Consider the following 25335-nt stretch of genomic DNA (forward strand, 5'->3'; position numbering starts at 1 on the left):
GAAGCAAACGTGCAGAGCGAGGAGCTGGCCCAGTTCTAACCCTGTTCCTGGTGAGCACACAACACAGAGGAGGAGAATGATGCCTTCGTAGCTTGAGGTGGAGCAAAAGAAGACGCCGTGTGAGTGTTACACACCTCCAAGGCTGGACCGATGTGTCAGTGGCTGTTCCCTGTGAGAGAGCTGGGGACATGAAGATGCTTGTCTGTTCTTAGTTCCAGCAGCCCTGGGCTTTTGGGTTTTGCCTAACAAGTGTAATTGGTGCTTTAACCACTGTTTTTTAGCCTTTTGTGTGCTGGGAACCCCTTTAAGCACTCTATGAACGAGGCAGAGACCATTCTGTAGCTTATGGGCCAGATAGATGCATTTAGCCTGCAAGAGTGCTCTGAAATTCCCACCCCTTGCCATGCAAATATCTTCTGTGCATGCAGCTATTCAGCTAGTTATCACCAGAGCTGTAAGATGTGCTAAGAAACAGTCAAATTGTTCCTTTTAGTATTGGCAATGAACTAGCATTTTGTTGGACTTCCTTTTCTGAAGAGGCAGGAGAATTCTTACTTTGTTTTGTTCTTAGCATATTGCCTAGCAGATGCTTAATGGAAGTGAAAGCATTCCGTAGTGACATTCATTAATTTACTTGCATCTATCAGAAATTGTAAGCAATCACTCTTCTTGATTGATAATTTAGACTTATTTGACTATGGAAATACATTGGGTAGCTCACATGGAGTGCAGAGCAGTCATTCCCTTGCAGGTTTCAGATGCCATTTGAGCATGAAATTTGCCCAGGGAACTGGGAAGCAAGGACCAGATGAACTGGAGCTGGCAGTAGAAACAAAGGATCCTAAGTATGTGAAGACAACATTATCCCTTCAGACTGAAGATGAGTAATTGTCATAAAGTGGTATATTTTGAAATCATAGCGTGTGATTTTAAAAAGAAAAAAAAAAGTTATATTTGAAAGAAACTCACTAATGCATTCTAGAAAATTCTTACTTTTTTTTTCTTTTTTTTTTAAAGTAATTTTAAAAACACTTTGACAGTAGTATTTTTATATTCCAGGTATGTTAATGTTGTTTTGTTTTTCCTCCGTAAGTGATGTGACCAGATTTGAATCTCTTTTGTGTAGGTCACAGAAATGACTTTGGAGTTGTCTCTTGAAGTGTGGTAAGTATCTCATATCAAAAAAAAAAGATAACTGGAAAACATATTAGCAGCAAAGACATTTTTTATTTTCTTCTGTTCTAATTTTCTTGAAAACATCATGTAGAGTGCAAAAATTCCTAGTTTTAACACTGAAATACCAAGCAGTTCAGAAAGCAATTGTATCATTGACTTGACAACATTACTTGTATGAATAGTTTTCCCCTTTCCAAATGTTTGTAGGATCAAGGCTATTGTATATGAATTTCTCATCATGGCTTATGTTAAGTACTTTCCTTTTTAAGGGCTCTTAGACATCAGCTTCAGCTATTACCCTCATTATTTTACCTTCTTTAGTAACTTTGCATCTCACGTTAGCTTTCAGCATATATGGATACTCATTACAAAGCCTCCCTGAAATGTGTTGATACCATGCAGCGTTAATACCAGGTTAATTAAAAAAAAAAGTGTTAATACCATGCAGTACTGAAGTCAAAGGTGAAGATCTCAGTGGGGCCAGGATTTCCTTTAAAGCTATGCGGATGCCTACATTTTTTAAAAATATTTTTAATTTTGTTTCTTTCTCTAGATATCTTTCTCCTATCTCAGCCTATCTAGGTAAAAGACCAAAAATTGCCTTGAGGCGTAATCAGAAAAATACCTTTTAAGTCTAAAAATGAATTACTGAGCACAAGGCATTTAAAGAGTCTTTTTATTTTGGCTGGAACTATAAATAGCAGTGCTAAGCACTGTAACTATAAATGTAATGAGTCTGGAGGCTGACAGACATCCCCCAGGGATAATTTTTGCTCATCATTTTATTCTATTAGAGGTGGATATGTGTGTGGTCCTCAAAGACCACCCCTAAAACTTCGAGGGCTTGTACATTATGGATATTTCGTGTCTCAGACAAGAGGTGAATGTAAGGTGTTCGGCTATGTGTGCCTGCTATATAGGCAGTGGGCTTTGAAACGGTAAAACAAAAGGATCTGATCAAGTTCAGCTCTGCTGTTCTCTGACGCGCATGTGGATTTTGGATTCTTGTGTGGATTTCTAGTTCATGGTGTCGTATATACTTTCATGGAACATTGCCTCTAGGCAGTCTTTTTTCCTCCTTTTTCTTAATACCAGTATTTTATTACATAATAGTTTTTAAAATAAATCTAAGGAGTCATTGTGTGTGACTAGATAGATCCAATTCACTATTATATGTTTTTCATAAAGGATTTGTGAAAGTGCTATCAAAAGTATAATGAATGTGTCAAAGTATCCACAACATTTTTCAGCACATTTTTGCAAAGATTGGAGTTTCAGTGAGGCAGATACCAGGAAGAATCGGTGTGCTCCTCACTGCTATCTCAGCAAATCGCTGAGTGCAAGTGTGTTGCTCACGCACATGCAGTTATGTGGGAGGGATCCTGCTGAATTCAGTGGTGCACATCCACAAAGTGGGTGTTCAGCATGCGATAGCTTCTGGGCTGGCAATATTGAGGCTTTTTCTGAAGACCTTTTGCTAAAGACAAAGGTCTGTCAAACTCTGAACCTGGAAGTATTGTAGTTCAAACCCTTGGAATGAGACTGGGTGAGTTAACTGGTCCGAAGGAGGAGACTGCTTGAATTGTTTATCCTGCCTTATCTGAAATGAGAAGTGGGAGCCGAAGTTGTAGCTATTATTTAAGTACAGGATTGAGGTCGTTACACAGCCCTATTTGCAATTTTGATGGCACAAGGTAGGGAAAAAGCTAAAGAAAAGAGGCTTCGTTTCTCCAGTTGCCAGTCAGGACAGTTCCTGCTGAAAGCCAAACACTTATTGATTGTAAGGCTGAATGGATAAGGCATCAAAATTGGCCTTTCCTCCCTTAACATGAACCTTTAACTTAAGAGTAAATGTTAGTAGGTGTGTATGAACATTGTTCATTGCAGTTCTTTTTACAACGGATAAGCAGAGAATGCAAATTTCTAGGCCAAAAATTTAACATTGAAATAACAAGCAGTTCACAAAACAATTGTATCATTGACTTAACAACATTACTTGTATGAATAGCTTTTCCCCTTTCCAAATGTTTGTGGGATCAAGGCAATTGTATATGAATTTCTCCACTCACATACATTTTGTTTATGTATTTATTTTTAAGACTGCACAATACACCACCAGAAGCTGCATATTTAATGTCTGGTTTTCACTAGTATGTGAACAGTGAAGTTCCTGTATAAAATCCACATCTTAACCACACAATGTGTCATTGTTCTTTGCTTCCTTCATTCCACAGACCCACGTGATGCAGTTGTCGCATGAGTAATCTTTTATTTTGTTTTATTCAATTTTGTTATTTTCTTTGATTTATTAGGTGTGGTTTTTTAAGTTCTTTTTTGAATTATGCCTTTTCCTAAAGCCTGTCTGTTTTGCAAAATAGCTCTTCAACAGATCTCCGGTTCAGTATGGCTTTGTGTGATGAGGAGAAGAAATTCCGGCAGCAACGAAAAGATAATATCATGCATAGCATGAAGTCATTTCTAGGAGAAGAAAACAGCAAGAGCTTGACCACTTCCCGTGATGTAAGTTTGGAGAGTTCACATCAAGATTAGTATCCCCTGTGGATAGTATCCCAATTTGTATCTCATTACTTTGAGCGACATAATGTGGTAGAAGGGGTCAATGTAAAGAGAGAGAAGAAAAGCAGAACAATTTCTTTTCCCTCTGTGCACATACTACGTTTAGGATGGGGAATGATTTTTCTCCTGCCCTAAATGTTTAGATAAAAGTTTAAGGAGACAAAATCATGTGCCAAATTGAAGCTGCACTTAAATAAGGTATGTCCATTATATGCAAGAGGACAGGGCTGCATAAATGCCATCATCGGATAGAAATCACAGCTCTTTGTCTGCACTGGCACCTTAAGCAAACTGATGTAACTTTTAATCTTGTTTGTTTTAATTCTTTGAAGGCTATGCTGGGGTTAGAATTCTCCACGGAAGGAGATGTATCCATGTGTTTTAGTCTACTCTGATGCTGAATTCTATGCTTTGTTAAGGTCTTGGTTCTGAGCTGAGATCGTCATCTGAAAAAACGCCTGAAGGGCATGTGCAATATCTGCTGCACAAGGAGCGTGCGGTGGCTCTGGGCATGCACACAATGGTGGAATCTGCCCTTGCATGCTTGATCTTCAGCTTGTGCTCTTAACGTTGCCTTGGCTGTATGGCCTTCATGTCTAAAGGATCAGGCAGGAAAAGAGCTGTTTTGATGTCAGAGTCAGTTGAGAATTGATTTTCTTTCCTTCTCTCTTATTCCTTAGCCTGTTTTATAGGACTAAGATTATGGAGCTTAATTCTTAGAGGGTGTCGGAAGCTGCAGCTTTCATCAACTCACAAGTGCTCTGTACTTTAGAATGTCAACCCAGTAGAGCTAGAAAGACTGATGAGGGTTTGGGTCACATTAAAGTGAGGAAGTGTGCTGAACCCTACTTACCCTTTCAGTGATTTTGTACAACAATGCTTTATTTCAAGTTAATGAAGGATACACTTAGTACAGGTCCAGTTACTTTTATTGTTCTAGCTTTTCCATCCTCCTCTTTCTTCCCTGTTTGTTCCCTGCCTAGCGTTTTGCTTCCAGAATTGGGACAGGATGACTGTTTGGGGTGGGTCAAGCAGTTAACAGAATCAGTGAATTAATCTGGCTTTAAGACACTGGTTCTTTCTGTGCGTTTTAGTATGAACAGAATGTGACAGTCTTTTGCAGCAACTGGAACCAACATGGAAGAATTGCCCTCTAAATTTCTATTAAGTTTTCAGTAGGTAATAAAGGTGTTATTGACAAGCACTTTTGAACTTTTTCTTGCTTAATAAAATGTGCTTGAATGGTTTTTCTGAGGAAGATGAAAGAATTTGAGAATATTGTGGATATTTTATTTGTAGAGACATATAACACGCACATTATGTACAAACATTTTGAAGGTTGTTTTTGTAAATAAAAAAAATCAGTGCAGTTATTTTATTGTTGATGCATGCAAATCTTATCTGAGCAGATATTTCTGGATGACATTGGTCTGATCTTCTTCAGCAGACATATCTTTCTCAGAAAAGATGCAAAGATGTTCTGCCAAGATCCAGGTAGGATTGGAGTGATGTTTAGCACCTGAAGTGTCAGTTCTATGCAGGTGGTATATACGCATCAATAAATCTCATTATTGCAAAAGCTAGGTAAGCTTTCATATTTTTTTTATCATCATCTTCCCTTGGTATCCCTTGCTGTCTCAAAGTTCATCGGTTTAGTTGCATCTTCCAAGACCAGGCAGTAATCTCTTTTTGTAGGCTTATCAGCCCTAGAAGGACTGAGGTAATGTGATCCTCCCCTTTTTCATATGCCAAGTGTGTATTTCTAAGCTGACTTGTCAAATTTTTTAGGTGCTTCTAGTGATGAAAAATCCTTTTTGTTCAAATTAAAATACAGTTTTGTCCTTATAGCCTGTCATTTTTATTTTTATTGCTAGAGATGTGAGATAGCAGGAGGATTTATAGGTTGTTTGAAGTCTTAACATGGCATCAGGAGACATAAGTATTCTTACCTGCCTATGAGTCATTGTTTGATCTTAAACAAGTCACTTACTCAGAGTTCATGTAAGTTTCTTCATCTGTGAATAGCAGCATGTGTGCCTTGCAGGGATGCTGTGAGATTTTAATACCTGTGAAATAATTATACATCCCTGGATGGTAGATAAGTGTGTACTTCCAAATCTCCTTGCTTAATGTTAAAGCACATTCTGAAAACACAAAGGATGAGATTTCTCGTACCTGTGTTATTACTTCATTTGATAATTTTTGTTGCTTTAAACAATTTTCTAAAAATACAAAAATCAATTAGAGAAGGCATATAATTCTCTCAGACTGGGTTTGCAGAACAATTTTTAATAATATATGTGTCCCCCAGCAAATATTTTCACACCACAGGCATTTTTGTCCAGATTTTGTGCGCTGTGTTTCCAGGGCAGTTGGACGAAAACATCTGCACCATTAATTCCCAAAACAGGATTTAATGTATTTCAGCTTTTTTTGCCAGGTTACTGAAAAGTATGACTGAGATGGTCTTTTTCAGAGCTCGCTTTTCTGAGATCTTGTTTCCCACATGCTTTTCATTTTCACATCCAGTTAAAGAGATTAAACAGTCAGCACTTGGTGAAATGAGGTGCCCAAGGGTTGAAGTGGAAATGTTTTGCACTGAGCCTTTCCCCGTGTTACGATGCTGCTTGGTTCTTAGAAGCAATACAAATGCATTAATGAAATGCTTCATCAAGGTTGTTAAGTCCTGTTCAGCGGAGCTTGTTTGGATGATATCTAAACTGGTTTGTTCAAAACTAGCTTAGGTGCTGTGCAGACCAACAGTAGGAGAAAGAAAGCCATGCTGGCCTGGCCCTTTGGTTGTTTAGGAAAGGATGCCACCATATAGAAATAAGCGTGGCTGTATGGCCAGGGATTAGAGCAATAGGCTTTTGTCACCAGGACTCTTGAACTGAACTCACAATTTTGCTGTTGGCTTCCTGCATGACTTCTCTTGTGTATCACTTGTGAATCTATGTTTACTAATCTGCTCGAATGGAATTAGTACCTCTACACAGCTTTCTCAAAGGATTTCAGCTTCAGAGTCCCTCAGATGAGCGGAGTGCATTAGCCACAGCCTATATATATGGAGGCATATGCATGCCTCAATCTGCTTTCTCCATTCTTTCTCAATGGTGAGATGGCTTCTTGCTTCTTTTCCCTTTGTTCTCTGCCTGCAGCTACTTCCACCCTGCCTCTCCCTTACTTATCCTAGAGCAAAATGTGTAAGATGGGTGTATGTAATTTCAGAGTTCACCATTTCTTGCACTTAAACTTGCTGGAAACTGAATTGCAGCTGAAAAGCTGCTTTAATAAAGGTACCTATTTGGTAGTAGCAAAGATGCTCTTTGCTTTCCTCTTCATAGCAGGAAAGGACTCTTACCTTCATCACCCTGCTTATGTTCTACATGTCAACTAGGATTAGATTGGCCAAAATAAATGAATGCAAATGTGCAGTAGAAGCTTCTCTCCATTTTTTTTTTTTCAGTTTTTAAGAAGTTTATTTATTGTGGGAAGCTTGCTTCAGCTACTGCCCTCTACTCTAGAGCTCTTTCATTGAACTGCATTTCTGGAAATAAAGTAGTGATTTCAACTCTTCATCCTTTGCTTTGATACCAAGTGGAAATTGAGAGATTCCTATATATACACATACCTCTCTGTATATCCATCCTCCCCCAGTGTAGGAATCTCTGATTCTGTGTGTTAAGTATACAGGAAGCGTTTGCAGCCAGGATGCTAGTGACTCTTCTTGATATTCTTTGTTGATCCTCCTTACAGACTTCTCTGTATTCTGAAGGAAACTCACATTTTCCCTTGTGCTCATGCCACATTACTGATGAATAGATTAGTTGAATAGTGGTGCTTTGGAAGTGTTCATGCATACTTTTTCCAGGCTTGCACCTGCAAACCACCCTCTTCATCCTGTTAGGATTTGTCTGTGTAGATTAATTAGGTAGTGTTTGTAAAGAGCTTTCAAAGCCTAACGTACATTATTAAATTTCTGATTAGTAATATGGCTCTTCTGTTCAAAGCAACTGCTCCGTTATTGGGGTGTTGGCTTAACAAAACAGGCATGTCCTAAATCTTTACCTTTGTTTTGTCATTTTTGGATAGATAGCTATCTCTGGATATGCATGATGAATGCTGATGCCAATAAATACCTGTGGTTTCTATTACTAAACCTTAACACTTACAAAGAAGATAATCAAACAATCTTACTGCATCAAGAGTAAGTAATTTTTGCAGAACAGAAGCCTCAGGAAATGTTTCACCTTATTTGGTCATATCCAAGGGGATATACATTTTTGGTCCACAGGGGAATTTCGCTGCTTAAAGTATGGAGTATATAGAAAAAATATCGGTAGTCACGTGGTTCCTTTTCTTATAACTAATCCCATCCATTGGCAGCTTAAGTTGAGTTTCAGTGAAATTTTTGACCGATTACCGGTTTGATCAGATACAGGCTTTCTGCACAAGTGTGTGATTTTTTTACGCTTAGTAACAACTAAGAGGTTGTTGTCTTATCACCATTGAACAGTGGAAAATTCTTCTTGGTTTCTGAAAGGCAGGTGGGACTCTTGTTTAGTCTAAAACTCTTCATGCTGGTAGCAAGCGGGCTTTTCTTTTTTTCTGTCTTATTTGCAGAAGAAGGAAAGAAGTATAACATAAAACTCCTGTAGATATGTTTTCAATATGGTATCACTTGTAACTGAATCTGCTCTTGCTCAGTTTGCTCTTAGCAGTTAAATAGATGTAAGGATGCACATAAATTCTCCTTATCTCACCGATAGTTTTTGCAAGATTGTTTTAAATTTGAGACTGTCTTCATACTAGTAATATCCTTTTTTTTTTGTTATCAAATGTGGGTTTAAACTCCTAACTAAAATACTATTAGTCTCTCTTCTGTTTCTTATTAGTAACTCTTACTGTCTTTGGCTCTGTCACTTAGATGTCAATTGGATTAAAGCTGGTGTTTAGATTGCTTTAAAAATTTCTGTGGTTTTGTGACTAAGAAGTTATTAAATAACTGCATTTAATAACTTCTCTACTTTGTTTATTTCCTGGATTAGGGATAATCAGGACAAACATTCAAAAAAAAAATCAAGAGTATATTTTTATTAAGAAGTCTTGCTACAAGTGGAGATGTCTTCAAATAAATTCTACTTCTAAAGATATTCAGCAATTGGTGTTCTAAGTACCAGAACATTGTGGGGGCAACAGCTTACTGTTGCCGAGACCTGACTTGGTTTACAGCTAATTTGTAGACTTATTGGTTGTATTTTGAAGTCTGAAGCAATGCTGCAAATCTGTGCTTGTAAATTGAACTGGAAATTCTGTACATTTTTTCAGTAGACAGGATGCAAAGGAGAGTCAGTATTTGACTTTCACCCTCTCTATATGTTTTACTACTTGACCTGAAGAATTGAAAAATTGAAGCACTACCCTTCTGTGCCTGTAAGGAACCTAAAATGAAGGATTCTGCACAGTGATAAGATTGTCCCCTGTCAGCATGTAGTAAATGAAAAATATGATTCAACAGAATTATAGAAATAGTGTTTGGAAGGAAGCTCTGGAGGTCAGCTAGTCTCAGTTGTCTCTGAAAGGACTGCATTATCAGCACTCAATTTACAGTCAACAGAGAAAATCGGGAGGATTCCGTCTAGCAAGTCCCAGGATAATGCAGAGTTTAGAATATTGCAGAGTCCCAACTCTGATGTTGATCGTCCCAGCGTTGGTCTGATACTGAATTCCATCACCTCATGAGGACTGGCAGCCCAGGCAGCTCCCAGTGGCCACATTTGTCCCCGGTTCTTTACTGTCTGTGAGCAGCAGTGAGGTGCAGCACTACCACTAGTCAGCCCCTCCAGCATGTGCTTTAAGTCATTGTCACAGACTTCTTTGACGGCTTGCACACTGCTGCCCTTTGAGCAGGGGATTAAACCGCCCTATGAGGACGACAGCCAGATCAGGAGACTTCTGCTGTTCTTTTAGGGAAAGCCTTACCTACCTCATTTACCTACCTCATTACCTAACCTCATTGGTTAGGCAATGTGAATCAGACTGCCACAACTTTCTTTCATCTTGACACACAAACTCCCAAAAGATGTGTGTCTGATTTCATCCCAATGTTCTGTGCAGTCAAGGAGCTGCCTTCTTGTAGAGCACAGCCCCCTGCACCATCTTCCCTGCCTATCCCTCAGCAGTCTCCACACGTCTATGGCAGTGCATCAGGTGTGCCTGTTGTCCCACCAGGTCTTTGTCACTGGCTGTGTCATCCTGTGACTGTGAATGCACATGAGCTTCCAGCTTTTCTTGTTTCATGTCCAGTCTCTATACGTTATTACAGAGACTTTGTGAGGTGAGCCTCTGAGCTTTGTCCCCTGAGAGGGAATATGCAATTCTCCCCACTAGCTTTCTCCCATGCATACCTCCTGCATTTGCAGTATTTGCACCCTTTGCTTGTGTAGTTCTCTGTTGATGACTAGCTAGTCTGAAGTCTTCCTCATTTAATTAGAGAGTCTGTTCAGGAGGATATTCCTCACTCTTTTGGTTAAGTTGATAGTTATTTTCTGAATGGACCATCCTCATCATCAAGCAAGGCTTCATGAGCAAGACTACAAGAGTCTCCTGCTGATGTTGCCTAGTCATGATAACATCTGCCTGAACCATTCCTCTTCCAAATGGGAAAGATCAACTCCACAGGCCACAGCTGTGGCTCCCTGTGCCCCACATTTCTGCTACAAGAGGGGGCAAAGCACCTCTCATCTGCTCAGGGTCTTCCCTGTATCACTTGTGCCCACATGGATGAGCACTGAGGTGCTGTTACATGCCTTTTGTTGGCACCTTCTGGTTACTGGTGGCCAGCCTCTGGGTGCGACATAAATAGGAAGCTGGAAGGAAGTCTGCTCAGCCCCTCCATGATATATCCACCTTGGCAGAGCCTCTAGTGCTGCTGCTCAAATGCTCAAATCCTGGTTATGCTTGCCTGTAGTCGGCAGCGCTCTCCTCCTATGCTGCAGCCTGCACGTCCTGCTGCTGTCGGCTCTTTGTGAAGCAAAAGGGACTGAGTTAATGATATACAGGTACTGAATGTTACTCCGTGGGTCCCAATGCCAAAGGAGAACAGTAAACCTCATGGGTGCATGTATGGAACTGTTCCATTCTATGTAGGCTATTTAAATGTTGTATCTGAAAGTGCTTGATTAATGTTGTTTGGCATTCTCTTACACACGTGACACTAAGGCAGTGCAGAATACTTTCTGTTTGGCTAACCTGTGTCTGTGCACAGGTTAGGAAAATTGTAGGTTTCATCTCTGCTGTGAGGATCACTCAGTTGTGACCTTATTAGTTGCACAAGGGTGGTATGCTTGGCCAGTGACTGATGAGTAACATTTATTTGCTACTTTAAGTCTTTATCAGAAGTGAAGTGTTGATACTGTGTTCTTCTCATCTATGCAGGTACCAGTGATAGCAGTATTGGGTTCAGGAGGTGGATTTCGTGCCATGGTAGGGTTTGCTGGAGTTATGAAAGCACTTTATGAATCAGGAGTTTTAGACTGTGCAACTTACATTGCTGGCCTCTCTGGATCCACGTGGTAAGGATTTTTTCTTTTGTTTTTCTTTCACTATTTCTTCAGGAAGTTCAAGAACAAATTTTCATGAGAATTAACTTATTTCTAAGGATGTGATTCACAGCAAATTTTATGTACACACTATCAACAGGTAAATTACTTAGGGAGCCAGCTGTCTTACTGCATAGCACGGCAGTGGAGCAGATCTGCTAGTGGACGTGTTCTAGAATGCCTGGAAGGATGGAAGAGGACAGCTCAGTCTCCAGGTGGTCTTCCTAGGAGCTTTGGCAGCAGGAATAGATGGAAAGAGATGCTACAGATATACAGCCACGTTTCTGTATCAGTGGTCAATGCTGTGCATAGTAGAACCGTGTAACTGAGTTTGTCATCTTGATAGGTGAACCAAAAAAATCAAGCTATTGATATAAACCCAAAATATTTTTTGTTTGGTTTTCTTTTTCTTATTAAATGAAAGAAAAAAAATCAATTAGACTGAATGATGACTCATTCAATTCCAAGTGGATTATATCCTTTTGCGGTACTTCTCAAAGATTCTCAAAATCATTGAATGATCTTTTGTTCCATTTTAGACTCAGTAGTAGATAAACTTCATAGTAGGTTTACTGGGAATGTCCAAGACGTGCTCAGGGATCATTTCTTAGCATAAGGAAATTTGAGCAGATGTATTCCAGTTGAAGGGAAGAATGCTGATGGCCATGCCGATATGTGATGTGATTTGCCTTGTATCACTCCTATTGTCACTGTTTCATTTACAAAGTACCGTGGCTTTTTAAAACAATTTGTCAATCAGATGGAAGAGAAGATCTTCCAAGATGTCTCAACTTGAGAATGCCCTAATCAGGTAGTTATAATGTCCTTCTGTCTGACTCAATGAATACTTCATCCTGTCATTAACAGGAACAACATCAACAGGAGAAAATCAGAGTGATGTCACTGTGAAAGGCACTCTCTGGGTGTTACAGGCTCAGGGCTTTGTAGGCAGCAGACTAATTTGAACCTGTGTTACGTCTGCCTTCTGAATAAGAGGGTTGCTCTTCTCCCTGCCCAGTGTTATGAATCCACAGCCTTTTGTCTTGTTGGCTTTTATAAAAATTGTTGCAAATTACCCTTATTACAAATGCTGAAACTATTTGTTTTCACATTTCTTAAATGACATGATGTAACATTTTTAAAAGCTGAACATTTTTCATCAGCCAAAGGCATTTGGCAAAATCAAGCCAAATTTCTTAACTGTTTGGCCTCCTTAGCACTACATTTTTTCATTAAGTGAAAATTACAGACTTTTTTGTCTAACTTTAAAACTTGTTTTTATTGTCAATTGATCAGATTGCAGTAGGGGATTTTGCATATTAAGAAAATTTTGAACTTTGCAAGGAATTACCCAAATGTCACAAAAAAGAATTTTATCATAACTAGTTCTTTCTGTATGTACCAATTGAAATACTGGAGCTGGACCTGAATCCGGTCTAGTACACCTAGTACAAGAAAGGTTCTGACAAACTGAATTAACTCCATCAAAGGACCACCCAGTGAATTAGGAGACTGAACCACATGCAAAACTGAGGTGCATGGATTTGTTTAGCCTTGAGAAGAGAAGGCAAAGGTATTGGTGGGGGCATATCTTACTGCTGTCTTCAGCTACCTAATGAGTAGCTGTAAGGAAAACTCTTGGAGGTATACAGATAAAGGACACAAGGGGTAATGGCCATAAGTTATGTTAAGAGAGATTTGATTATTTATTAGGAAAAATGTTTTGCAGTGAGAGTGGTCAAGCACTGGAATGGGTTGCTCCATCCTTACTTGACTGGGCTGGGTAAGATGTCATCCTCTCTGTCTGACTCAGCAGATACTGGATGTGAAAGCAGAACTTGACTGAACAAAGCCCTGAGCAACCCAGTCTGATTTTTTGGTTGGTTCTGCATTGAGCAGGAGGTTGGACTACAGACTTCAAGGTTCCTTCCTTCCAGTCTAAATCAATAATAGGACTTATATGAATGTCTCATGTCTTTGAGATTTTTATTGGAATAGCAAAATATCAATGAGTGGGGGATCTGCCTGGCATGAGCTTTGTCCCTTGGTGTAACTTCAAGCAAGTACATGAATTTTGGTTACATGTTCTAAGGAAATACTCTTAAACTTGTTACTTGAAATAGATAATGATCCGTTCTATTCTTTGTTATTTTAATTACTTTCCACTTTGGGGTGAAGCTTGCTCCCTGCTCCCATACTAGATAGGAAGTTTTCAGAGTGCTGGAAGCTTTAGAAATGACAGAACAACCTATGGACTAAAATAACAGCTTGTGATTCAGATTTAACTACAAGAGGTTGGCATCCCAAACTTGCCTTTGTTGCGTTTTCTGTCACTAATGGTTGGGGAGGCACATTTATCACTGGCTATTCAGCCATCTGGATGTACTGTTTCAAATTTTCCTCAAAAGTTGAAGGTTTCATTTGACTGGATGAGGAACAATTGAGTTGTGCGATGCTACGTGAAGACTTTTCATTGTCTTTCTAGGGTTGGATATATAGTCCATGTCCTGGAAAGGTCTCAGCTGGGCATCTGGTCCTTTTTCTAGAAAACTCAGGTGTAAATACAAAGTTGACCCAATGTAAACCTGTAGAATATTTATTAAAATAGCAAGATTATCTGAACTGATTCAGTCAGAAACATATGCTGGAAACAGTTGTATTTAAACAAATTCACTTCTACTGTCTTAGGGATGTCACCTATTCAGACTTTCCTTGCTTGATGAATAAATAAATTGACACTTTGGCATCCTTTCCTTTCCCTTTCCCTTTCCCTTTCCCTTTCCCTTTCCCTTTCCCTTTCCCTTTCCCTTTCCCTTTCCCTTTCCCTTTCCCTTTCCCTTTCCCTTTCCCTTTCCCTTTCCCTTTCCCTTTCCCTTTCCCTTTCCCTTTCCCTTTCCCTTTCCCTTTCCCTTTCCCTTTCCCTTTCCCTTTCCCTTTCCCTTTCCCTTTCCCTTTCCCTTTCCCTTTCCCTTTCCCTTCTCCCTTCTCCCTTCTCCCTTCTCCCTTCCCCTTCCCCTTCCCCTTCCCCTTCCCCTTCCCCTTCCCCTTCCCCTTTTTACTTTCCCTTCCCCTTTTTACTTTCCCTTTCCACCCTTCCCCTTCTTCCTTTTCTTTTTCTTTTATTTTCTTCCATGCAGTCTGTTAGCTGGGAATAATACTCTCTTCTTCTCTTACTATTTTCTGAAGGGTGGAGTATCCCTTTCCTGGAGGGAGAGGCAGGTTTTTGCTTGTTCACTCAGATGCATGCCGAACCTCGGAGCAATGCATTTACCACCCTGATTGTTTCTGTCATCTTGCTTCAACCTTGTACTGAATTCTTCATCCTGCATTTTCCTTTCTCTGCTTAGATGGAAGCTTGCTGCTGTGTTTGTTCCACCCACGAGCTGACGTGCATGCTAAGCTTTAGCAACTGTGCAAAGGCTTAATGAATCAAGTCCTTACATCATGCATGTGACAGGGTTCATCATGCTGTCAAGTAAATTGCGGGGCAGTGATCTCAGAGCCAAACTTACACAGTGTGTGTGAAACTGCTACGCAGAATTATGCCTGCAGTATGGCATGTATACCTGAGCCAGCTAATGGAATAAATAATAGTGAAAGGAGCCTCTAGTAGATTAGGAAAGCCTGTCTAGAGTCTTCAACCGTCCTGTTACCTAAACCAATAAAGTGAAAACCACAGTTGTCTACATGTGTGTCTAAACTTTGTTTTGAGTAAACAAAACTTTAGTTTCCAGAGTTACTCGATGACAAAATTGAGATTTGCCTGATAGACCTCTTCCAAATCCTCAGACTCAAATCCCTGCACGTGTTGTTGTCATAATGCTTCATCCTATTATGAAAACACCTAGATCCTGGAAAATATGCTAATACACTAATGTATTTTAGTAATTTTTGAATAATGATTATGCACTGAAGAGCAACAAAAAGGGGTACATCTTGGAGTGAATGAACTATCTATGTATGCTTATAGAATCTCCAGTCCTCCAAACTTAGATACACTGTGACAACTTGAAAGTCTGATTTTTCAGCCTTCAACAATTCTGTCCATTATCCCTTGAATAGGTAAATGATTAACACTTTCATCTTTTACATCATAAATGTTATCTAAGTGTCTGAAGAATATGTGTTTGTATGTTTCCATTTAGAACAAATTATTTAGCTTTCTGTGTCTTGAAAAAAAAAAAAAGACAATTTATTGTGTAAACAGTGAGTAAAAAATCTGATTTAATCAGTAATTGTATCAAATTATTTATGGGCTTGTTGTATGGTTCGGGCACCTAAAAAAAAAACAGGGTTTGGCACTCACAGAGCCTATTTCCATTGCAGGTACATGTCAACTTTGTATTCACATCCGGATTTTCCAGAAAAAGGACCAAAGGAGATTAATCAAGAATTGATGAACTCTGTGAGTCACAACCCACTTCTGCTGCTCACTCCTCAGAAAGTCAAACGCTACATTGAAGCACTATGGAATAAAAAAAGCTCAGGACAGCCTGTCACATTCACAGATATCTTCGGAATGCTAATAGGTGAAACACTTATCCATAATGTGAGTGCATTTTTATGATTATTAGAGTTGTGAAACTATTGTGTAATAAGTCTGTTGCTGTTTTTTTGTTTGTTTGTTTTTGGTTTTTTGAATATTTAAAGTTATAGTTGAGTGGATACTAGATAATAAACTCATAAAATGCCTTCTTGCTCTGGAATGTGTTTCTGAATGGTACTAATTTCTGTAAGAGCTAGGAAAACATCATGCATTCATGTGCAGTGGAAATGAACTCAACTGCTGGAGATTTGCAGCATCCTTTTAGCATTATATATCATCCATGAAAATTACAGCTCAAGCATTTTCAATAAAAGTTTACAAAATATTGCAACCTCTTTATGCACATTTTGCTATAAGAAAAGCAGCATTTGCTTAATGAAGTATTACTTACAAGGGGAAAGCCCAGATCCACATCTTAGTATTATTTTTTCTGAGAAATAAGACAATAGCAGCAGCACTTCATACTGTTGTATTTTATTATTGACAAATCATATTTGACTGAATCAAGCACATAGTCTTCAAGTTCAAGTGAGTCAGGTAAGCAGAATTTAGATTTGATCTTATGGTAAGATTGCAATATGTTAACAGATTCGCAGACTTGTTTTATATATACACTTGCATATTTCATAAGTATACATTACAGTTAGTTTTTAAACACTAAAATACTGAAAAACAGGCAACACAGCTTTTAGTAACTGTGATATATAAGGTGAGTTTCTGACAATGAAGGGGTGTTGATGATCCTGTGAGGTTGGTTAGAAGTCCCTGTTTATTAAGGAGTTAAACAAATGCACAGATATTTAGCTTAAATCTGAACCTGACACACTTGGTGAAAAATGGATATAAAGCTCTTGGTTATTCACAGATAACGTTTCCTAGTACTATTATGCTGTAATTATTTTCAGTCTGTTTTTGGTTGCGGACACCAGAATATTTTTTGAGGAAGATGCAGGCCTTTGCTTGGCAAATGTAAGCCTCTTAATGGTCTGTTTGCTTTTCCTAGTGACAGTCTTTCCTGACTTCTCAGAAACAGCACAGATTGGAAAACATTATATGATCATTAATGACAGTTCTGAATAAGAGAAGGTTTTTCCTATTTTTTTTTTCTTTACAGTAACGAAGGGGAAGAACTTGCATTGTCCAACAATACAGTTTTGTTTGTGGTCATGTTATCTTGGATTCTATAATGCATTATATAATGATGCAATGGACCTTCCTATCAACTCTTTGCCTACTCCTTTCCTCCTGAATTGTGCAGATAAAAGACATTCTAGCAAATTGCTTCCTTTTACAAATTCTTCTGGTCTGTTTTTCTTGGAAGTAAACGAATTTGTCCATTTCCCTGTATTTGAGAACTCAGGGAAAAAAAGTAGTCTCTGAAATATCAGCAGGCTGTTATAGGATCCTTTTGGACGTAACTTCTTTCTTTTCGTGCAGAGAATGGACGCCACTCTGAGTAACATGAAGGAGAAAATCAATAAAGCACAGTGTGCTCTCCCACTCTTTACATGTCTTCATGTCAAACCAGATGTCTCAGAGCTTATGTTTGCAGGTATGTTTTCAATCTGTGTGGAGTCATTTGAGAAAAGGAGAGAGATGTGCGTGTCTGTTTTTGAAAAACTTCCGAGAATAATTCCATCATGCAACTTGGGTACACTTTGAAATTATTATTGTCATGGCAAGGATTAGGAAAGAATTTGACATGATTTTAAACATTCCTTGGGGCTTAAGAAAATTCACACTGTTGTGAACCAACTACAGGGAGATTTAATTTAAAACAAGAATAGGAAGTTGTGATGCCAAAGTATATACCAAAGCAACACATCATAAGGACAGTTCTGATGGTTTTAGAATATGATGGGGAAATGGTCATGTGGGAAACGGACATGTGCTCAGTGGCTTTTGGGAATCTGACAGCAGAATCTGATAACAAGGAGTTACTCAGGAGTAAGCAAACACATCCTTATGTGGATACTTATTTGGTTGGTGCAGTATGTGGGCACCTGTCTGTTAGAGTTACAGGCTTTAGAGAACAGGTATTGAATAGGCATATTCCTCATGGCATATCCTGGAACCGAGTTTTTTCTTGGCTCTTAAGATGCATCTTTACCTGTCTGTATTACCAAGTAAAATGGAAACAAAAAATGAGTGTATTTTAGGTCTTTTTTTTTTTTTTTTTTTTTTTTTTTGTCCCTGGAAATGAATCCTACCACTGTTTTAGGTTTCTGTGGAATGATAAGTGGTGGCCAGGTTTTGTTCTCTATCTTCTACAAGAAAAGAAAAAAGATTTCCTACCAACTGAAAAGAATGTTGCTTATACACAAAGTAGCAAAGCGAATAACAGGAGTCAAGATAAAAAGCTGGTGTTTCTCCAACAGCAGAAAGCTGCTTAACATTAATATATCAAACAGTAAAAGGGAAACGTTTTCAGACAGGCAGGATTATTCCTCTTTAAAAGAAGAGTGAAATTAGAAATGAACTCCTTTTTACTTCTTGCACAGCGTAAAGTACTGTTGGTAACATAAAAGAGGCTTTTGCTTTCATTTATGTCACAGTTTTTAGTGCCATCCAGTAGCCTCACTTGAGAAAGGGTCCAGTTTTGCTAGGTGCTGTACAAACACAGGAATATATATGCCTATGTAGTTATACATGACTGAGAAGGGAAGCACCAAGTGGCTTGCCCAAGGTTTAGAAATCATGTAATATCCAGATTTCTGAAAAAGAGTATGTGGAAAAGTTGCTGTCAAAAATTTGTTCATAATAGAAAATGAAGTTGTAAATTAATTTGCAGTTTTCATAGGAGAATGTCTGCTTTTCTTCTTAGAAATCGGAAAGCTTTTCATTTGAACATATGTGTAACTGTTTTGGTTTTTGATGATGTGGTGGTTTTACTCGGGTGGGCGGCCGAGTTCCACCACAGCCACTGTCTCACTACCCCTCCTCAAAGGGGAAGGGGGAGAAAATATGACACTAAGAGCTCAAGAGTTGAGATAAGGATGGGGAGATCGCTCAACAATTATCGTCACGGGCAAAACAGACTCAGAGTAGGGAGACAGTAAGATTTATTGCCTATTACTAACAAGCTAGAGAAGTGAGAAACAAAGGAAAGAAACCAAAAATGCTTTCCTCTCATCCACCCTCTTCCACCTCTTCCCCCCAAGCGGTGCAGGGGAATGGGGAATGGGGGCTGTGGTCAGTCCCTGATGCTTTGTCTCCGCTGCACCTTCCCAGTCACTCTCTGGCCCTGCTCCATGTGGGGTCCCCCCCATGGGATGTCGTCCTTCCCAAACTGATCCAGTGTGGGCTGCCCACAGCAGCTCTTCAAGAACTGCTCCAAATATGGGTCTGTACCATGGGGTCCATCCCTCAGGAGCAAACTGCTCCTCTCCACAGGCTACAGGTCTGGCCCGGAATCTGCTCCAGCAGCAGTCCTCCACAGGCCGCAAACTCCATCAGTGCAGGTCCACCTGCTCCACCGTGGTCTCCTCCATGGCCTGCAGCATGGAACCCTGCTCCACCGTGGTACTCCATGGGCTGCAGGGGGACAGCCTGCTTCACCATGGTCCTCGCCACAGACCACAGGGAACTTCTGCTCCGGTGCTTGGAGCACCTCTCCTCCTCCTTCTTCACTGACCTTGGCGCCTGCAAGGCTGTTTCTCACTCCTCTCTCTCTCCCAGCTGCTGTGTCCAACACTTTTTTTTAACCTGTCTTAAATATGCTCTCACAGTGGTGCAAAGAACCTTGCTTATTGGCCTGGCTCTGGCCAGCAGTGGGGCCCTTACCTAACATGGGGAAGGTTCTGGATTCTTCTCGCAGAAGCCACCCCTGTGGTCCCCCTGCTACCAAAACCCCGCCACGTAAACCCACTACAGATGACCTTCTGTTTTCTGAGGAATTTTATTTGGGTTCCTTATTTGCTCTTTCTGAAAAACAAAATGATATTTAGGTAATAATCATAGGATCATAGAATCAGTAAGGTTGGAAATGGCCTCTAAACAAGTCCAGAACTACCTGAAGGCTGGTCAAGTTTCTCAAGCCTTATCATTCTCAAGCTTACAAAAAAGGCATTGCCTCTGTCAATGGATCTTGTTTTCCCTTTTTGAGACCATCACATTTATTATCATATAGAATGCTAGATCTTGATTGTTTCTGTTTAAGCTTTTCTCCTTTTAGAACTGAACAGCTACTTCTGGTATGATGTAGTAGGTTTTGAATAAAAATATTTACACTTTCTTATTTACTAGATTATAGTCATAGGTGAGATCTTTCATGTAGTTTCAAGTTGAAATGCATTAATTATATCAGGTAACATTCCTTTGAGGAGTGATGGTGCAAGATTTCATGCAGCTACTAACAGTTTTCATGCCCCAGGCTCTGCATGTTTTCCCAACCCATAGTATTCCTGACCCTGGTGGCGCCGGCCATACCCAGAACTGCAGTAATCATAACTGAACATAATTACAGTGATTTAGTTAAGAGGCAGCTTTTTATTTTATTTTTTTAAATATATTATTATTATTAAGATAGCTTCTTTAATGATAAGGAGATACTGATATCCAGTGTTAAAGAGGGGAGTGTAATTTAATGTTTGGCTTTGGTATTGCATGCTTCCATCCCTCTAACAGCCTCATTTGCCACTTCTCCTGCTGCTGTAATGCCAGACCAGTTGAAATTTGGATTTTAGGGTTTTGCTCTTGAAACTACTTGTAGTAAACTTACGGTAGCTACCAGCATTTCTGTGAGTGTGTGAGTGTGAGTGTGTGTGTGTATGTGTGAGTGCTGTCTGTGCATTTATGTGCCCTATCCTGAAGCTGCTAGGTGTGTATTGTTGGGAAATTACCTTTGTCTTCCCTTCTGAGAGCCAGCTGAAGGCTGGTATGTAGGAATGTAGTTATGCTCTTACATGAGGACCACATTCAAAGTGCAATCAGCGAGCACGACTGAGACTTTTTGACTTCAGTACATTTTGGCTCAAGCCACTGGCAAGGAATTAACCTGATTAACTGAGACAGAAATTCTCTGAAACACCAAGTATTTCTCTTTGTATAGGGTTCCACTCTCACTTTCTGACCTTCGGGGAGAGGCTTGTCTCTTGGGACATTCAAGTCCTGCTCGTTTAAATGGCCGCTATCTCAAAGAGCTTCAGGAATGGCAGAAGCTAAAGTCCTTGAATTTTAAGACAGACATCTTATTTCCTGAGTGGGCTATATGATTTGAGAAATAATTATCTTTAGTGAAAAAAAAAGGTGGACCATCACAGATAAAATTAATTCTAATTCTAAATAGTTTCATTATCAACATGGTTCTGAAATATATATCTTCCAACTGCTGTTGATGGTACTCAAAGGGAAATAGCTTTAAATTCCTGGACTGGGTCTTCAAAGGAATTTCCCTCTGTTCCAATAACAGTGAAAATTTATTTGTGGGTGGTTGATATGGATAATAGGATGTTGTATCTGACAATGTAGATAAGTGTTGCCCCACCAGTGAAACTCAGAACAGTCATAATTAAATCTTTCCTTTTCAGTACAAGTGGTTAACGTTCTGGTTAACGTTTCAATGGAAACACTGAATACCTGGATGAGTGGATGGCATCCTATGACCTGGGGGGATTTTTAAAGCTCTTTCTTTTGACTTTCTGCTTCAGAATTTTTTTTCTAATTTAGTTATAGAAGAAGTCAAATTGATGACTATTAAAAATGTGGAAGTTAAGATAGACGATTGAATGAAACAATGAAAATGTAGAATACTTTTTGTTCCTTTTTGCTCTCTTTTTGAAGTGAGTTCTCAGATATTAGCAACTCCACTGGTACCAAAGAAAATATTTCAAAGTCAGCTAAAAATCCATTTTCAAAAAAGACATACACTGTAGAATCGAAATTGCTTCTGAAGTTTTTTTGATTAAATCAGAAACGACATTAGAACATTTTGTTTCATATTTGTACTGAATTCTCTATTCCATAAGCTGGCATGTACATATGTTGGCATAATTTGGTACTAATAATTTCTTCGACTGTCTCTTAGCTTTGCATTTTCTTGTTGGAAGCTATTTTTGGTGGAATCCAAATGTCTCCTCTTCTGTAATCCTTCACAACATAACAATCTTTCTTGTGATTTCAAATAATTTTTCTGCTGCCTTTGTTGTTTTCATCTGCATATTTGGATGATATATTTGGTAGGATCCCAGTGAAAAGAAAACTTTGAGCTTAGACCCATGTTGGCAGTTCATGTGAAGGGGAATCGCATGGAAGCATGAGATGAAAAACACATGTCATTTTGTTTTGTCTCATTCTTGATGGCTACTTTTTTACATCTGTTTTTCCAACCTCCTATTTTTCCACCAAATTTTATTGTGATAAAAGAGAATGAGAATTCCTTCTTCACTGTGGCGTGAGACTGTTCTTCATTTGAAATAAAAGTTTTGACTTGCACGTTGTAAAAGTCATTACTGTTGGTTGTTTAGTATTTAATTTACTGTCAGTTACGTTCCTTGGACAGGGTCTTATTCATTCAGGTATACACATCCTCTATGTCTATTCAGATTGAAATTGCTAACTAAACAAACTTTTTATTTCTTATTTTGCAGACTGGGTGGAATTCAGTCCATATGAGATTGGTATGGCAAAGTATGGCACTTTTATGTCTCCTGATTTGTTTGGAAGCAAATTTTTTATGGGGACAGTGGTGAAGAAGTACAATGAAAATCCTTTGCATTTCTTAATGGGTGAGTATGAGACAGAAGGAAACTTAAAACTAATTTCAGTAGCATTGTGTAGTAGTGGTTTTAAATGCATTCACAGAAAGTGTAAAACCAGAAGTACAGTTATTAATTTGCTGGAAGATAGACATTTGAAAGATTTCAGAGACATGGGTTGGAATTTTGAGGTTTTGGTTTCTGGTAAACCTGAGTTTGTACTAAAATCAGAGGTCTGTTCAGAATGAAAGCAACTACTTAAATAGTGCGGAACATGGTGGTTTCTTTTTTTTTCCCCCCCCTTTTTTTTTTCTTTTGTTTTTCCTTCTACCAGCCTCCATTCATTGTTTACTTTTCCTTTTCAGGTGTCTGGGGCAGTGCATTTTCTATATTATTTAACAGAGTGCTCGGTGTCTCCAATTCTCAAAATAAAGGTCCCACAATGGAAGAAGAATTAGGTAATTTTAGTAAATATTTGTACTGCTAAGCAAAACAATTGCTAACAAGATTCAGTGAATTCTCTGTGGAAGGATGGCACTGTGCAGGTAGTCATTTTGAGAATGTGTAATGCAAAGAAGTTTAACTACTGGCATTGCTAGGTGCTAGTGAGGTCAGGGAAAGAGGATTAGTAATTTTCTTTCTTTCTTTCACTTTTGCTTCTGATCAGTTGGTCATTCCAACACCCTTTCTTATGTTGTTTTGCTAGTTTTTGGAGATTAAAAGATGACAAATAGTTACTTTTAAATTGCTAAACGCTGTACTGTGCTATTCTAGGAGTTAATTGAGTAAAAAGAAATTTTATAGTCTCTGGATTGTTAGATTATTCCTTTCTAGCCACAAGTAAGCTGTTGGTATGTGATCCTTTGCTTACTAATTCAGTGATTTCGGTTCCACTGCTAACGCTCAAATGGCAAAATAACTGTAAGAAAAGAGTTGCAATTTGCTTGGGATATACTTTATTATGCTTTATTTGAGAATGTTGTTGATAATGAAACAGATTTTTTTTATATGTTTTTCCTATTCAGAGGGCATTACAGGGAAATGTCTTTAAAACAAAAAATAAATTGTACTAGACAGCCAGATTTTTCTAAAAGTGTGGAGAGAGAGTGCAGATTGAGGTGATTAAAAAACAAATCCCTAAGCCCCTCAGCTATATCTCTCTCCTAATAGATGTTTTTCAGTTGTTTGATACTGTATTATTTATGGATGAAAATGAAACCTGTTCCTCCAGGTTCATGTTTCTAGTACACCTCATGAATGTTAACACCTACTAATGGAGGATCTTTGTCAATGAATTTGATAGTGGAAGGGTCTATGTTAGCTTTTTAAGATTCTGAGAGACAGAATTTTATCTCCCATCCCTGGCTGAAGTCTGTATTCATTTCACATAAAATTAAAAAAGTATGCACTAAAATGGGATAAGATGTGCAAATACTGATTTGAGCAGAACCACAATCTATTGCCAGAGCTGCAAATGTCCCAGTAAAATCTTGGTACCACCAAAGTGAATGGCAAAATGCCAGTGGACATAGAAGAGACACAGTTGCACACATCAGGTATTATTCATACTTATAAGCAACAAATAATCAATTTTTCATGGGGTTTGCTTTAAAGAGATTATTTGATGTCCAAAAACTGCATTTCTTCTTGTTACCTTCCTTTTGGGGTCACCAGTGTTTATTTTTACCTGTTTTTCATGTTATTGCTTAAGAATTTGTACATGGTAGGCATTTGTGTGTACTTGTCTACTGTTGATATTTTTGGGTAGTGTTTGAGAAGACCTACCAAGTATTAAAAAGAAAAAGTATTTAAGGAAAAATACATGATGACAGGAGCTCTTTTCTTTCTGTAGGTATTCTTATAGTCTTGTATGTAAGTCTAAGAGGGCATAATCCTCCTCAGAAAAAAACAGTAATGGTGGTCATTTGTATTTGCTGTTCATTACAGAAGTTAACAAAGCTGTATTTTTTTACACTCGATATTACAGTGAATCTGTCTTCAATCTTCTCTTTCAACCTAGTATGCTTGTAAGAAATTAGATTTTATCCTTGAGCAAAAACTACAGTTGAACTTGCCATTGCTTTGATACTGCATATGATAGAAATTACAGACTAAATGATGTGTGTGCCATCATAGAATAGAATCATAAAATATCCTGAGTTGGAGGGGACGCACAAGGATCACCGATTCCAACTCCTGACTCCACAAAGGAACACCCAAAAATCAGACCATGTGTGTGAGAGCATTGTCCAAATGGTCTTCGAACTCCAGCAGGCTCGGTGCCATGACCGCTGCCCTGGGGAGCCTGTTCCAGTGCCCGACCACCTCTGGGTGCAGAACCTTTTCCTAACACCCAGCCTGACCCTCCCCTGTCCCAGCTCTGTGCCGTTCCCTTGGGTCCTGTTGCTGTCCCCAGAGAGCAGAGCTCAGTGCCTGCCCCTCCGTTCTCCTCGTGAGCCCGGCAGAGACCAACATCTACATTAGCCTTCTATGAGAAAAAGTAGATGATTATTTACTTTCACTTTTCCTTGGGAAAAATAATTACTTGATCATACGATCAAGTTCATTCCAATTCAGTTTATTTCAACTGGTTCCAAATTCGGATTATAGAGATGATTCCCAGCATACGTTATACTAGGGAACAAAAGTGTTTTATTTTCCAGGGGTCTCTCTGATACAATTTCAGCACTGGACCTCAGCTTACATCTCCAGTTTCTGTAGAATATGAGCTTCCAAGATG

General features: G+C 38.9%; 1 protein-coding gene across 10 annotated transcripts in view; it reads left to right on the plus strand.

Annotated features, from left to right (window-relative positions):
• Positions 1-25335, plus strand: part of PLA2G4A (phospholipase A2 group IVA) — a 116517-nt gene that overhangs the window by 75324 nt on the left and 15858 nt on the right. For all 10 annotated transcript variants that reach the window (XM_080603563.1, XM_080603564.1, XM_080603566.1 and 7 more), the window contains 7 exons: positions 1127-1164; positions 3555-3696; positions 11191-11327; positions 15681-15903; positions 17338-17452; positions 22488-22625; positions 22961-23053. In XM_080603563.1, the coding sequence (XP_080459689.1) occupies positions 1127-1164; positions 3555-3696; positions 11191-11327; positions 15681-15903; positions 17338-17452; positions 22488-22625; positions 22961-23053 (886 nt within the window). The remainder of the gene's footprint in view (positions 1-1126; positions 1165-3554; positions 3697-11190; positions 11328-15680; positions 15904-17337; positions 17453-22487; positions 22626-22960; positions 23054-25335) is intronic.

Source organism: Anser brachyrhynchus (assembly GCF_964034855.1).
Source record: "Anser brachyrhynchus genome assembly, chromosome: 8".
NCBI classification, from domain to species: domain Eukaryota; kingdom Metazoa; phylum Chordata; class Aves; order Anseriformes; family Anatidae; genus Anser; species Anser brachyrhynchus.